The 17,142-nt window shown below is 33.8% G+C and overlaps 1 protein-coding gene across 1 annotated transcript; it reads right to left on the minus strand.

Moving 5' to 3' along the window:
* Positions 1 to 1,784: 1,784 nt before the first annotated feature.
* LOC112727532 (uncharacterized) lies at positions 1,785 to 14,475 on the minus strand. Its single transcript, XM_025777315.3, has 18 exons — positions 13,745 to 14,475; positions 12,979 to 13,525; positions 11,368 to 11,619; positions 10,661 to 10,752; positions 9,933 to 10,143; positions 8,570 to 8,751; positions 8,241 to 8,462; positions 7,749 to 7,921; positions 5,679 to 5,772; positions 5,503 to 5,559; positions 5,293 to 5,424; positions 4,534 to 4,605; positions 4,318 to 4,431; positions 3,944 to 4,105; positions 3,729 to 3,857; positions 3,499 to 3,600; positions 2,745 to 2,818; positions 1,785 to 2,651 (listed from the first exon to the last, which is right to left on the minus strand). The coding sequence occupies exons 1-18, from the start codon at positions 14,246 to 14,248 to the stop codon at positions 2,279 to 2,281; spliced, it is 3,492 nt and encodes a 1,163-aa protein (XP_025633100.1). The 5' UTR covers positions 14,249 to 14,475; the 3' UTR covers positions 1,785 to 2,278.
* Between the last annotated feature and the right edge of the window lie 2,667 nt (positions 14,476 to 17,142).

The raw sequence follows: 17,142 nt of genomic DNA on the forward strand, positions 1-17,142 counted from the left end.
AGTTTACCATGAAATAAATCTTGCATGACTAAAATAGTTGGTGAGAAATATTAATCCAGAAAAATAAATACCTCTGAAATCTTAACTGTTCTCTCAGATATGTCTCACACCAGTTTTACTGTTTGCTTTTTAAGTCTCTAAATTACTGTTTAATGCTTTTGAACCTCAAAACACCATTTTCTGCTTATCTGACTAAGTGAATCACTCAACTATTGTTGCTTAATCCATCAATTCTCATGGGTTTGACCCTCACTATTGTTGCCAACTTTACCTTACTATGAAGATCTTCATCTAACAATCTGCTTCCCATTTTACTTTCACAACCTGCTTCCCATTTAGATCTCCATCTAACAAACTACTTCCTAGCCACATTCTTCTTTTTTAAATATGGACTTCAAAAATATTTTTAATATCCATGTTTTCTTAATAAAATTTTTGAAATCAAATTGCAAAATAAAAATAACCTTACAACAACAAAACAAAAAACCTATACATATCCTCAACTTTCAAAAACATAGTGACTGGGCCGACCCACATCATTAGCGCCACGAATCCACTGGTCCAAACTTGTAAATTCAGAAAACTTGTTTGCATAATATATATTAGTTATGTGGTCAGTTTCCAAATTCACATTACCATCCGAGGTGAAACAGAAAAGCAACAAAATAAAACTCGCATAACTGTTGCTTTTCGTGTCAACTTGTGTCAGAATCACTGAGGCGCATAGGGCACCTCTTCTGAAGGGGCGCTTTCTAAAACTCACCATACTAATAGTAAGTTTAGTAACGACTTACAATGAGAGGAATCAAGTTGCTCATGAGCCATAAGTCGTTTTTCTTTTCTGGGACTCGCCCCACCGAATGAGCCATGATGAGATTTATTTGAATGGAAAAGAAGGAAAGAAAAGGGAAAAAAATGGGAAGAAAAATGATTATTTTCCATTGTTTGATTGAAGAAAAAATTTAGAGAAGAAAAATTGATGAAAAAAAATTGGTGGGCTCTTCAACATTGGAAAGAAAAATAGAGAGAAAACTAATTTTCTCTCTCTATTTTCAATACTATCTTTTTCACTTTTTCAATATATTTTATAATATAAGGATAAAATTATCTTTTTATAATATTTCTTTTCTTCTTATTTTTCTTCTATCCAAACACATCTAAAAAAAATAAAAATTCACTCAATTTCTCTTCTTTCCTTTTTTTCTTTTCTATTTTCTTCCTCTCTATTTCTTTCCTTCAAACCAAACATAACCTAAATATTGGCCTGCCACAACTCCCACCTAAATTTGTTGTGGATGGAGAAGGGACCTAGTCATGTTTTTAATCAATCAGACTATTTTGCAAAAACAAAGGAGTTAACGAGTCATATATAGAGGTGTCAAAGGGCCACGAGCGAGTTTGAGTCGATTCTTCATGCACAGAATCTAAAATTGGAAAAACGGGTTGGCCTATATTTTATACTAGTTAAAAAAAATGTCAATCCCACTTAACTCGTCCAAATCAACAAGTTAGACAAATCGACTCATTTGACTCTTTAAAAGATTAATTCATAATTTTAGAAATCATTTTTTACTTTATGTACATGCAAATTAAAAAAAATTATCATATATTCATATACTTTATAGTAAATTATTTAAAGTCTAAAAATCTAATTAACAAGAAAATTTTTATACCAAAGGACACTTTATATAACCAAAAAAAAAAAAAAAGAAAAAAATGAATCAGACAAACCAACTCAATGACTCAATACCCACTCGACCTGAAGCCGTTTAACTCGCAAGGTATACAAGCCGGGCTAAAATTTACCCACTTTTAAACGAATTATAATTTTACTTGCTTGGTTTTCTTTTTTTACAAACAATCCGAGCTATTCGTGAGTCAAGGCTCGTTTCGACAGCTCTACGTATAGAGTAGAACACGTAATTAAAACAAGCATGATTTCGAAACCTATTTACCTTTTTTTTTTACATGTACAGAAGGAGCTCACTCCAATCCCTCTGATAATGAAAATCAACTTGATATTGTAGATCAAAATTTTAGCTTCGTATATAAGCAGTGAAGCCATGCAATATGCAGTGCGAAATAGCAACTAGCTATGTGTCCTGCCAAGTGCCAAAGAAGGCAATATGTGTGTACTGAATATAATGGCACATATATTTCAAATACAACAGATCCCCCCCCCCCCCCCCCTTTTCCTTTTCCTCCTCCTCCTCCTCCTCCTCCTCTTTAATCTTGCTTTAGAGATTTGGAGCATTGGGTAAATTGAATTGAATTGAATCTATAAATTTCTTTTGAATTTCCCTTTGAATGTTTCTGGTTTTGAAACTCGCTTAGGAGCATGAGTAGCTGCTTTATTCTTCTCTGTATTTGTCAACTTTACTTTTCTCTTCACACCACTTTCAATGAGACTTTTGTGCCGACTTTTCTTGAACATTTTACTTCCTTCTTCCTTTCCTCCATTTGAATTTCTATCACTAGAATGCCTACTTCTCTTGACTAACCTTAAGCCATGGTTGCTGGTAGTAATAGACTCATGGGGTTCATTTTCACTTGGTAAGTCCGACTCAAATTTCTTATCCCTCTTTCTCTTTTTATGTTTAACCAAAGTAATACCTTGGGTATCTGAACTTTTGGGCTTCCTTGAATTTGGCCTACACAAAAAGAGGATAGGACTCTAGTTGAACTTCCAAGAAACAATAAACCACCTTACAAAATCAAATTATTTCACAGAAATTAGAACATACCCTTTAGCAGATGAATCCTCACGCATATTTTCTGTACCATTGGAGGTTGTCTCACTTGATTTACCATGTCGATTCTGCATGAAAAAGGCACCATGACAAATTTTCATTGGACATGGAAAAGCAGCTACTGATGGACCATTTACAAATATAAGCAGTACTGATGGACCATTTACAAATATTACAAATTTTAAGAGCGCTTAAAATCAATTAAAAAGTTGAAATAATATACAAATTTCCGTAAGTTACAACTCATGAATTTTAGTTTCAAAATAAAATCTGCCTGCCTTTTCCCTTTCATAGACGTTTTTCTTTTTCTGAAGTATCCTGATGTTCTATGTTCATGCAAACTATGATTCACAAAGCAAATTCACACTATCAATTTCTTCAAACAACCTTGCTAGCTTTCATCCAATATGTACATATTCAAGAACAAGTCACCTCATAAGAGTTATGATATAAAGGAGAGAAGCGGGAAAACAATAATCAGAGGAACAAAAAGGCATCAATTGCCGAAATCCACTCGGTAACAATTTTTATAGTTCAGAAGAAACACGCGGCTTACAGATTGTGTAATGTCTCATTCAAGCCATTTCTATCCTAATAAAAATCTAATCATTCAAATTGTCAATCTTGGTGTGAACTTTTATGCCCCGATGCCACAAACATTCATACTTAGGCATGTGTCAGTGACATATGGCCTATGGCTAGGTACAGTACTGTCAAATTCTTTTAATATAAATACTGAAGGAGTTACCTCTAGAACTGTCTTGAGAAAACTGTGATACTTCTCTGGGGTAACCCGTTTGACAGCAGCAGAACTACACTTCCGTAATAATATTTCAAATATGACAGTGACCTGTATAAAATCAAGAACATATTCTTTATTTCTAGCAAATTATACAGATGAATTTGTTCATGTGCATGTGTATGTATCTGACCACACCATGTGTACATTGGAATTTAACATTAGAAATTGCACCATGCCTTTGATCTAAAATGATGTCTAGAAACAGATGACCAGGGGACGATTGCAGTAATGATGTCTGAGACAAATTGCTGCAACTCGTTTGCTTGTAAAGAAGATACCATGACTTTTACAAAGCCCAAGACAGCCTGTTGCAGTTATAAGATTAAATTCAACAATAACGGAAAGATGACCAAAGCACAAACTGATCTTGAAAAAATAATAGAACACTTACCTTTATTATTTCCACGTCTTTGGTTTGCAGCAAAGATAAGAAAGAAGGGACAAGTTCAGGAACAGAGAGACAAAGATTTGTATCCTTATATACCAATACAGAGAGCGCAGACACTGCTCCGCTTTTAATGTGAGGGGAAGAACCAGAAAGATACCCCATGATCTGTATATTGTTGAGTATTATGTCAATATATATTCCATAAAAAAATGCACTTACTCAACTCCAACTCTTGCATCATAAAATTTTGTGAATGCAACAATTTCATCCAGCACACACAGTATGAAGGCTACATTGGCTGCTTTAAACTTTTTACGCAAGTGATTTTCTAATAAAATAAGCAAAACAAAAGTATCACTTGTATAATATGTACTTACCATGTTGACCAGTTTCTGATATGGTTCAATAGGATCAACACCTGATGTGTCCCTCAAGCTAGAACTAATATTCAAGAGTAAATCATAGGCTGCTTTTCTAGCTTCATCACTTCCCTACAGGGTTCAATTGGATGAGTTAGCACAACAGCTACCACCCCTGCTCATTGACTCAATACTGAAGTCAATAAATGTGTATGCCATGTACTTTATACTTACATCTTTCAATGTGAGAATGATTTCATTAAGAATAAGGAAAGCCTTTGAGTTCTCATCTTCCTCTAAACTAATCTGCATAATACATATATAGAAAAATCAATTTGATTCAACGAAAGTCAAAAAGAAACTTTCTCAATATGCAAGCATGACTCAGGCTTATTGGTTAAGAAATTTTCTTTATATATATATATATGCATCATGCCAATAAGGAAATAAATGTCGTCTATATCAGTTACCATTAACCAGACAAATAAACAGGGTAATTGAAAGATTAGAACTTGGTTATGAACAGAACCCAACCAACACTCTACAAATTTTATTTTCTTTTGGTTTTATTTTATTTAACTTTTTTTTTGCGTGTGTGTGGATACGTGCTTTCTTTTTTCTTTTTCTTTATCCTTTTTTTTGTGGGAAGGGTGTGGTGGGGGATTAAAAGATAAATATAATTAACAGAAGATGACAACAAATCCTTTTAATAACAGCAGAAATAAAAGCCTACATTATACATGTGGAGCCATTCAAACCAACTAACTGATGCTCTGTTCAATGTTGACTCCTTAAGATAACTTTGACATTACTGGTATATACATCCACAAGATACTAGAAGCATAACATACAAATTTTGAATAAAAGCACTATTAATAGCGAAAATTGGATAGAAGTTGGAAAAATATCATTTAGACACATCTTGAATGCCGTGCTATAATTGAACAAAACCATGAAGCCGATGATAGAAAAATAGAAAAAAGGGATTCTCACCTTCATTGTGCGAACCATCAGAGAGTGGAAACAAGTATATCGACTTCTAAGATATACAATATCAGTTGAAGGCTTTAGACTGATCAATAAATCGATCAGCTCTGTATATCGAGAAGAAGAAAAGGCATGATCCTGTGTCATGTATCAACAACACTCAGATACATAAAATAAAACATAAATGAAACAGAAAAATCTTGGGCAAATGCAGACCTCCAAAATTTTGCTCAAAGTGTTGTATGCTTCACAATGAACGCTCTCATCAGTTGCCTGCATATTAAAAGTGGATTTCCCTTTGTTCAGAAAATTATATAGGATAGTCAAATGAATAACTAAGACGAATAATAATGGAAGAAAGATTATAATGTACTGCTAAATCTGAGAATTACCTGGAACGACTGTACTGCTAAATTATATATTAACTCTATAAGATCATCCTTGGCTCCTTCAACAAGACAGGATGCTATTTCCAAAATCAAACACCTGAGCAAATAAAGAATTCTTGACTTTTACCAGTTATATAATAATAAATTGAAAAACAGGAGCTAATTTGAAGTGTATGCACTTAAGGATTCCTAAATTCTGCAATTGAAATAACAATAGTTCAATATTTCGTAATTAAACATTTTCAGGAAATGTAGCAGCTCAATGACATTCTCATCAGAAAACATATCAGGTTAAGAACAACTCCTGTTCATTCAATCCAGTTGATAGCATAAATATTGCTACAAACTGCAAAGGACAGATAACGGACGGAGTTCTTGGATCAGTATTACCAATCAATCACTCCATTGATTTCCTATGTGTTTCCATGGCATGATTCTCAGTTTCAAAATGGTTCATACATAATCTTCTTCAAAAGGGAGTATTTAACCTTTGTGGTCAACAGGACAATTGCTAGTTCATCTAGTGAACTAATTCTACAGAAAAATCTAGCTGAGAAGGACAAAGCCTTGTTTTGTGGTGGAAAAAAGAGAGGGGGGATTAAACAAGAAACACGTGAAAAAATACAATGACAAGAGATCCTCCTTATGAGAGGAGAGTAGGAGAAAAAAATTGAAATGTAATTCTCATCCAGTTAAAAGGATTCTGAGCTTTAAGATTTTGTAACCAAGCCCCGATAGTATACAAAAAAATTCAATCAAATTCATATGGCTTAATTATTTAAAATATTCTAAATTCTAATCAAGTTTCTATACTATACAAATCCAGCAAGGCTAGTCACCAAAAAAATAAAAATAAAAATAATAAAAAAATCAAGCAAGGCTAATCTATAAGAACTAGTCTAAGTTACAAGGGACACCCAGAACTTAATAATATATCAAATGAAGTACTCCAGAAAAAGTCAACAATCACAGGACAATGCTAGAAAAAAGTGATAGTAACTATGAGTTCACCCCAAACATAGCAGACATTAGGGCAAACAGCCCTTTTATGGCGTTCAAATCAGCAAAATGTCAATGATATTAATTATGTAAGGGTGTGTTTTGAACAAAATATTTTTAGAATTGATTTGATTTTATTTGAAATGAATTGAATTTAAAATGAATTATTGTGTTTGGAATCAATTATGTAAAATAGGAATTCATTTGATTTACAAATAGATGTAATGATCTGATTTTACCTCTTTATCCTTTATTTACCACACAATCATCACAACCAATAACCGCCGCCGCCAACATGGCGATAACCAGACCTCTACCACCTCTTCCCGTCTCCAAACCCTTCTATTTTATATTAATACCTAAAGGGTTTAAAATGACTACTTTTTTAACAAACCAAATCATTTTAACTCCAACCAAATTATCTCAAAAATAAGAAGATTTGAGACGTGTTATAAAGCGAATTCATAGGATTTACAAATCAGTTCAATTCCTGTTTGTTTATTAATTCCAAACCAAGAATTTAATTTTGACATCAAATTAATTCTAATTCCATTGTGTTCCAAACACATCTAAGCAAATCTGTACAGGTAAAAGATTTGTCTTTACTCATTAGAGGGAACTTTGGACTTCCAAAAGGGGTTATCAAGGTGGAATGTTTTCGTAATTAGTTAATAACTGGAGATAAGAGTTTCAACTAAACAAAACAGAGATTCCATGGCCTTTTATTTAGGCTAAACAATAAAAGAGCATTATCAAGGAAGATAAATATTATGAAAAAGTTATAATTTAGAACTAGATTCCAGCACATTAAATATTGTGGATATGAGAATTATGGAAGGAAGATAAGCAATAGAGACAAGAAAAGACCAGATTAATAGAAGAATGTCATACCCAATAGACCTACCAAAAATTAAAACAAGAACTATCACCTGGCTTCAAGGAAATAAAAGACTTAAGAAAGATAGCTTGGGTAGCAATACTAGCATCGAAGAAATACAGAAGACGAATTATTGACAGGCACTACATCATTATCATTGATATAAAATACATGTATAAATCAAGCACTAAATTCACCTCTTAGAATAATTCTCCATTTTGCCAAGTTTGCTATCTAACACTCCACTGTCGCTCGTCAGCATTTCAATGTTGCCTTCACAATCCGTAAACTTAAACTTATCAAGAAAAGAGAGAAACATCTCTTTGATCACAGAGGAATCAGTGATAGAAGCCAGGCACCCAATGGCTCCCTAATAAAAAAGAGATTAAATTAAAATTCAAACAATCCAACACTACTTTTTTCTCATTACATGAAGCAAATAATGATGCAAGAGACATACAGAAGGAATCATGACAAGTCGCAAACCAATGTAAGGGATAACAAAAGTAAGATACAAAATGGCCCAAGCCAGAGTACTGCTCAAACCAAAATTTCTCCAAAATTAATTTAAGAGGCCCAGGTAGAGTTCCGTTAATAAATTATTGAGTGAACAAATAAGTCATGCATTTTATAGGACGAACATAAGCAGAAGTGTGGGAAAATAAGTCAAATAAGATATATTGCCTGACCTTCAAAGAAAAGCGCATCTCAGGCTGTGAAGCAATAAATAAATCTGACAAAATAGAAAGCAACTGTCTTGAACAAGATGCCAAAGACTTGATGTTTCTGGTAGCAGCTTTCTTAGAATATGCAGGTTGCACACCAAACTCTAATTCAGAATCACATACTGCGTGGCAATTTGACTCGCTCTTTTTAGGAATAAGTACAGCTTTGTTCTCATTCACAAGAACCTAGACAATGTTCAGGAACATTTACAAAGATATTCAGTTAAACAAAATATAGAAATATAACCGCCGAAAGCTCACAGGTCACCAGTTGTATGCAAGAGAGATGTAACCTGTAATGCCATGAAAACGTTTTCATGCATGGAGGGCTGCTTTTTAAGAAAAGAAACAAGAACATCAGAGAGACTTGCAAAATTTTGGTGAGTATCATTTGCATGACGACAAAAACTGGGTAGCAATCCCCATAGTTCATGGGCTCGAGTCAACAGATCTTCACTAATCCGTGTCTTCTTGACTGGAAAAAATGTTGAAAAACTTGCTCAAGAACTTGATATTAGTGGTTATGTCATAGAATAGGAATTGCATAGATACCAGCAAAGGGCAAGATATATGAAGTCAGAACAACAAACCATTGAGACAAATTTAGTACTTTTAACTATGCCCCCCTCCCCTCTCTTTTTTTTTCTTTTGAAATGGGAAAGAAATGCCAGTCACTTTTTACAAACTCAAATTAGATTATCTCAAGAAACTTCTCTGATGTGAAAGCTGATGTCAATTTTTTCAATGAAGCACTTTGTCTAAATACCATACTGGGGTCCCTTTTTGTATTATCCTTAATAAAACTCTTTTTTTTATCCCCACCTAGTGGGACAAGGTTTTCTTCTTGTTGTTGTTGAAACTTTTTTTATAAAAAAAAATTACCATATTGATGTATGACAAGATGCATCAATAACAATCATTTGTCGCCAGCTGCTTCGCTATTATGGATGAGTTATTTTCAGTTTTTCACGCTATTGTAGCATGAGTGCTACCGTATCAGTATTGCCAACATTTATTGGGATTAATTGTATTGACCTCCCAAGGTACTGCTTACTGCCACCCATCTTGTTTATGAAAGTATACTTACTCCCATGCTATGCTATTTATTTTTTTATATTAAAAAAAATTCAATGAGATGAGGGGAAGGATAATACAAAATGGGGATACGGAATCCCCCATACAGAAACAAAACAAAACAAAAGATTAATCTATAAAGCATAGCTTTCCAATCTCTCAACATGTCTGAGAGGGAAATTCTGCTATATAGATCATGAGCTTTACACCAAAACCCATGCTATGCTATTTTCAAACGAGCATTGTGTAGGAAGTGTGCAAAGATTGGGGTGTAACATGTAATATCTTATACAGATTAGGATCTAAATGCTAAACAAAAAAGCTCATATGTAATAAGTACTAAACTAATGAGATGACCAATATTCTGAAAATTTACTCTAATTCATAAGATCAAGTAGCAGTAGGCTTCCAATAGCTTTTTGCTACCTTCAGTGAAGGTAACTTACGAACCACAAAACATGCTTTCAAATTTCAATTCCTCTACCAGCTGAAAAAGGAAAAAAAAAACTGCCCATAGCACTAGGAAAATTATGGCAGAACACATTTGGACAGTGGGTATAGATGCACAAGTGGGAAGCATACCTTTGCGACTAGCCTTCTTAAAGGATTTTGCAAGGGGCACAATATGCTCCATGTAGTAAGCAAGTGAGGATCCGGTAACATATCTCTTCAAGATTGGTACTAGCCAAATATTTGAATAAGCAAAGCTGCGTTCATCAAGAGTGATAGGCACAATTTCAAGAAATCTCTCTACCCCCATAACAATAATAGCAGAACCAATGCATTTCTGAAGCTGCATAAATTTGAAAAAATGACCTGATCAGTAAAGCAGCTCTAATTTAAACTGTAAATTGTATATAGTAATAACAAATTTCTGATAGCAACCAAAACAGAGAATTAATTAAACTAATGAACCACAGGGATCCCCCATCTCTTCCCCCCCCCCCCCCCCCCCCACACACAAAAACCCCAAAAAAAGGAAAAAAACCTAGACAGTTAAGTTTACAAGGCTTGGACAATGGATATAATAGGTTTTGAATATAAACACCAGTAATTGCAACTCAGGATGAAACAGGCCCAATACCTTTCCCACATCTAACAAAAACCTGCCCCACCATTTGGTCTTAAAGCTTGTGATCATTTTAGATGACTTTTGCTCAAACATGTAGAGAATGGATAGGTATGTTTATTGATCTTGTGTTGGTTTTTTGCTTTTGTACCTCGCATCTTAGTTATATTCTTCACTAAAAAAGTAAAAATAATAATAAAACAAAGGTATAGCCAAAATAAAGTCTTTAACCAATACTTACATGCTCATTATTAACATTTCCTCCAGATGTTTGAATCATCAATTCAGCAAGTTTAAGCACAATATTCCTCATAAAGACAACTGAGTGTTCTCCTAGAAGCAAGGATTATAAGATAGTAAGAAAGGGACATGTAGGCGGTGTAGCTCTAGTGCTCTTTTCAGATCAATAAATTTTACTGTTGATAAACCTCAAACAGCAGTATACCAATAGCAGAGGATAAGACATTATACATTTGACAAAGAACAAATATAGAGAGATGTCAACACAATAAAGAGCTTCAACCCATTAGCACAAGTGAATATGATATAATATAGTAATAATATACACGCACACAAATAAACAAAAAGGAATAAGATACAGTTAAGCACTTGACTTGGATAAGGTGTGTTGACAAAGACAGAATCTTCATTAATAAAAATATTTTCTTTAGATCACAAATGCAAAAGATAAATGAGACTCTAATGGCTTTAAAATAGAAATGAAGCTATCCAATCTCTTTGAATATCAGCACCCCTAAAACAAGCAAAAGTAACACCATAAAAGCAAAGCTATCTGAAAACCATTTTAAAGGGCAATAAAATACAACAGACAACAAAACATACTATATACATTAGAGAACAGCACAAATTGCATATATGGTAGAATAACATGAAAATAGATTCTTATATGGTAAGAATATATAAGTTATAAGATAGACAGTTCCATACCAAGCTCAAAAAATAAAACAGATATGACGGACACAAAATGCTCAGTAGGAATTCCAGCAGCAGCAGAAATGGCATTTTCAAAAACTGCACATGTTGAATTTACTGCATTTCCTTCCATGTTTTCCTGACTACAATTATCAAATCTTTGATCCCCACTACTTGTCAAACTTTGGGGACCAAGATGATGCTTGAGCACATCCTTCAAAATACTCGAAGCCTGCACTGCAGTGTTTCCCTCTAAATTTAGTAGACCTGAGCTCAACATATGCAGCTTGAGTCAACTCAGAAGACCATAAAAAATTAGAATATATATAATAAAAACAGCATTACTGAAATAGAAAAAACTTAGCAACATTAGTCTCACAATACAGTCATCATCTTAATACTGAAGGAAAAAACAAATCAACCTTCATATTCTGCATACACTTTATCAAAATGTACATTCAGAAGAAATTAAATGAAAGATAGATTGCACAACAATGTCCCAATCCCCACATGACATAATAAAAAAATTTGACACTTTGATGTTAATCAGTAAACTGTAATAAATTTGTTTGAATTTAAAGTAAAATTTAAAATTCAGTCATTTCGAACTTTGAGCACATAACAAGCTAGAAAAATCCCTGGAGAGAAAGAAAAGAAGGGGAGGGGGGGGGGCTATTGATCTACGTATATCCTTGACGAAAGAAAGGAGGGAAGAGGGGCAGAAATATTAAGGAAGATTCTGTTACAGATGATAGCGAGAGATCTAAATAAAAGGACACATGACAATTAGGGGTTGCTTAGGGTGGTGCAAAAACCATTCAAGGCAATGTGAATAGACACAGTGAGGGTACCAAGGCAAGAACCATTTAGGGAAAGTGGAGTGTCTAGGCCATATCTGGCAATGGCACAAATAGCAACTTTCTTCTCCAAATCTTCCAAATGAAAGAACTTTATCGACAAGAGGAGAAAGTATTACTACCAAAGTGGAGGACATGAGATACAAAAACCATGCACGAAAGGAGACATCAAAATAGAAAAGCTTTTGACTTTTGAGTCTTTCAACAACTGATAGGTCAGCCCCCTCTAAAAGAACCATGAAGGTGAAAGTCTAGAAGCCAAAGGATTAAGAGATTAAGATCCTTTATCTAGTCTACACACAAGACAAGGAGACCCAAAAGAATTGCTAAGTCTGAGGAACTAATCTCTATCCATTTAAATTTCTGAAAAAGTGGAAGTCCCAGAGGTACAGGAAACCTGCCCAATATACAAATTCAAGATGGGAGAAATTTGAAAAGAGATAAATGATATCTGCTTCTCACATTTTCTTTGTTCTACTTATATACGTGGTTTCTTAATCCTCATCCTACTTGTTTGAATATAGTTTGCAGTTGGCTTCTCAGTCTCTACCAAATTCTTAGTTAATACCAAAACCTAGCAAAATATCAATAGTTATATGGTCATTTTTAATTCACTGCAACATCTTATTTTTTCTGATTGAGAAGTCAGAGAAAGATTGTGCCACTGCATAAGCAGGTGAAACAAAACCGTCAAAATAAATCACCAGTACTATAGTTGATTCATTCATGATTTCTATAACCGATGGACATGAAAGAAGTATATATATACCCATTAAAGATGTACAAACTAGAGGCAGATTCTTGATCCACAAACTTGATTGTCTGGTATAAAGTGAGTCCATTGCATGTCTTAATAAGGTTGCTGCATAAACCAGAGTATCCAAGGGGTTTCTATCTCCCAGAGATACAAACGAAGCAAGAAAAACTACAATATCCTCTGTCTCTAAGTCTATATTTTGGACTCTCGAAGCTTCAAAAATAGCATCAATACTTTTAAGAACATGCCTTGCAAGCACCAAACTCTCAGCACCCAATAACTTAACCAATTCCGAAAGAACCTTTGGAATGACTTCTGCAGAAAAACAGGGAGCAGTAAGATTAACAACATTTAGTACATGAAGGACCTCCAAAAGTTCCGGTTTCAAAACTTTATCTTCTTTGGAATCACCAACAGTCCTTGTACCGATCAATTTTATCACCAAAGCAATGCCACTTTTAAGCATTGACAAAACTAACTTGCTAGCATCCTTAACAACTTTGGAGGAATGAATAGACCCGAAAACCTTCTCAAGAGACTCTTGAGCACATCTTCGTACCTAAATCAAACAAACCACACAGCAACAGCAACATAAAAATTCACCACGATAAATGGAGAAAAAATCATGGAATTATTACGATGCAAGGGAAAATGTCCACAAACAGAAAAACTATAACCAAATTCAAAATGTATTGCATGGGAAAATATCAACAAATCAATCACAAAGCACTAGGTTAAATGAAATGCAAAACCATAAGAAAACATAAGATAATTTTACCTTTGGGCGTTTGTCAACTGCAAACTTCAGCAATGTTTCAAAACCTAATTTAATAGAGTCCCAATTCTCCAAATCACAAAACCCAATTAAAACCCCCAAGCACTTCACTGCGGCCCTTATGGTCGACATACCCAACCCCTTCCCATCTCCCTCCCTGTCCAGTAGAGCGACGAGGATAGCAGCTGCGTCGCACGCCTTCGGAGCGGCGATACCACCCTGCGGAACCAAGGGAAGACCAATGGCCATGAAGGACAGCAGGGCGGAGAGCGCCGTTGGGTCAAGCGCCTCAGCAGCCAAGTCGTCCACGAGCTCAGAGATGGCAGCAGCAAAGTACGCGGGCGGCGTGAGAGGGAGGGACTCGGCGTTAAGGTTGGAGCGCAGGGCAGCGGCGGTGGCGACGAGATGGCGGTGCTGCGGCGCGGAAGAGTTGGCGTAACGGTCCATTAGCTGCTGGCAGAGGTCGGAGCCATCTTTGGTGAGTGGCTCAATGAATTCTTCTTCCATAGGTTTTCACAGTCGGTTCGGAGGACTTGCTTTGTTTGCTTACTGTGTTCGGACGATTTTGGTGCAGTTTGCAGAGCGGGAGGAGGGTTTAACCTTTTAAGTAAGGGTTTACGGCTCCAGCGACATTATTTATTCCACTACACGCAAATTGGACTAATCTTGATAAAAATAAAAAATGAGAACTTGTTATGTGTTTTAAGATTAAGAATACATGGTTTTATTTTTATTGTCTAAAATTAATCATCTCCTTTCAAATATTGTTGATGTATTATTATCTAATCTAACCTAATTTTAATTCTACCGAATATATTAACACAGTGTTTGGTTTAATAGAATATGGGGAGAAAGAAAATATAAAAAAAATGGGTAAAAAATCAAATTTTTTTTGTTTGGATCACCAAAGAAAATTAAGCAGAAATAAGAAAATTGGAGTGAAGTCCAGCCAAAAATTTTCTCTTCCCCCATAAGATGAAAATGGGCAGAGAAGGAACAAATAATGATACAATTATATATTTGTCCTTTACTTAATAGAGAAATCAAAATTTCCCATTTTACTTTCTTCCAAATTTAAAAATTCATCTCTTGTCTTCTTTCAATTTTTACTGTCGCCAGCGTCACCAAAGTCTCATCCTCGTTGTCCACAGCCATCGCAGCATCATCATCTTCGTCACAAGTCCATCACAACTACATCTCTTCCTTCTCAAGACGAAGGTGAAATTTTTTGTCGTTCTCGTCATTTCTCCCAAATTAGGGTAATTCATTTGAATCGATGATTTACTTTTTCAACTGAAGTTGTACATGTTTTCTATTATTTTTCTGTTTTTCGTAATTATGGATTCTTTTTGAATTCGAATTGGCTTAAATGGATCGTAGTAGGAAGCGGTAATGCAAACCCATTTTTGTTTTTTGGAATGCAACTTTTGCATTTTCTTTTAGTTGGTTCATTGTTTTTGACAGTATGTGAGAGAGATCTGTGTTAAGTTCAATTCATGATGCAACTGCTTTTGGGTGCAAAAAATGAATTCCCCTAATGATGTGAAATATGGAAAATTGGTACCGATTGTGTACAATGCTTCATTGGTTGTTCCAGACAAATTTGCTACTAGTTATAATGATATAGCATTTTAAATTGTGAACTGTGATCAATTAGGCTGCGTTTGTTTATAGAGATAGGGCACTGAGACAAGGACATAGACACAAAATCGTGTTTAACAGAAGAGATATGGACAGAGACAACATGTCCAGAGACACTGGATTAGTGTATTTTGTGTCCATCCTAACAGGAAAGACACGGATACACTAACAAGGGACACAACTTATTTTTCATTTTTTCTTACATTATTCTTGTTAATTTTTTTTTAATTATATATTTTTATTGTTATATTTTTCATCTCAAATCTTTTGAATGAAAAAATGAGAAGAAATTGAATTTTCATAATTTGTTCTAGTTTATCACCAAACAGAATATAAGAGCACAAAATTTTGTATTGTTTTCCCTTATGTCTTGTTGTCAGTGTCTTATCATATCCTATTCTCAGAAACAAATGCAGTGTCCTAGTGTGAAATGAAAATTCCATCACAGCAATAATAGCTATTATTTGATCATTTCCTCCTTTTACTTTAATTTCTCTTAATTAATTACTTTTGGTTAGACATTTGATTCTACGTAGAAGTATGCTGGGATCATGCTATCAAGTCCAGAAAGCTTCCCTTTGATACTCTCGATTTTTTTTCTTTAAAGATCCATATACTAAGGAGAGTCAATTATACGGAGTTAACTCTATTGAAAGAATTATTGTGATTTTCTTTTGTTTGCTATCATTGTACATAATTTGCCATTTTCATCCTTATCATTGCACATAGTTTGTCATTTTTTTTTTTGTTTTTCGAACTGAGAAATTATTGTGATTTTATATTCTATGGATGATTCTTATTTTTGTAGTGAAAAATATGAGATTTTTCCTTCTCTGTTTTTAAATAAGTATTTCATTCTAATCCACAAAAATCTACAAATAGTTTATGTTATGTTTGATATGAAAAGGAGGAATTTTTAATTCAATAGCTCATTATTTTACTAGCTTATGTGAAAAAAGATCATTTGAGACTACTTATCATATACTTTTAGTTGTATAAGGTTATGTTTTGTAGTTTGAATTTTTCAAGGATTAAATTTCTGAGTTTGAATATTTCTTATGTGCTATACACTATATCATGTATTGCTATGAAGTCTATTTTTCTTTAACAAATGAATTACTTAATGTATCATGTGATTTATAGTTTATGTTTATTGTTTATGACATCGAGCTTTGAACTTGAATTTGGCATTTATGAATTGGAGATAAGTGCCTCACAAAAAAATATTTTTATATTGTATAAGGTGATACCATAATTTTATATAAAACTTTAGTTTTTTTTTTTTCAAAAAATAAATTGTTATATTGTAATTAAAAATGTAACTATCTAGTTATTTTTATTATTGATATGTCCACCGTAAATGTTATATTATTGAAAGAAGGGAGTTTGAGATTAGTTATTACATGATGGTTCTTGTATAAGATTATGTTCTTGAATTTGAATCCTTAAAAGTTCAAATTTTAGTTGCAGAATCCTTTAATTGTCCTAGCTTATATGAAAAACATGATTGAAATTTAGTTTATTACACAAGATGAAAGTGCTTTTTTTTTTTTTGTTCTTTATGATAGTGAGCTTCGGAATTGAGTTTGGTATTTAGGAGTTGGAAATAAGTACATTAGAATAAGGTACTTTTTATACTGTGTAATGTGAAACCATAGTTTTATATAAAACTTTAATTTTTTTTTCAACAGATGAATTGCTATAATCTAACATAAAATGTCACTTTTTAAGTATTTTTATTATTAATATGTCCACTCTAA

Source organism: Arachis hypogaea, chromosome 12, assembly GCF_003086295.3.
Source record: "Arachis hypogaea cultivar Tifrunner chromosome 12, arahy.Tifrunner.gnm2.J5K5, whole genome shotgun sequence".
Taxonomy (NCBI): Eukaryota; Viridiplantae; Streptophyta; class Magnoliopsida; order Fabales; family Fabaceae; genus Arachis; species Arachis hypogaea.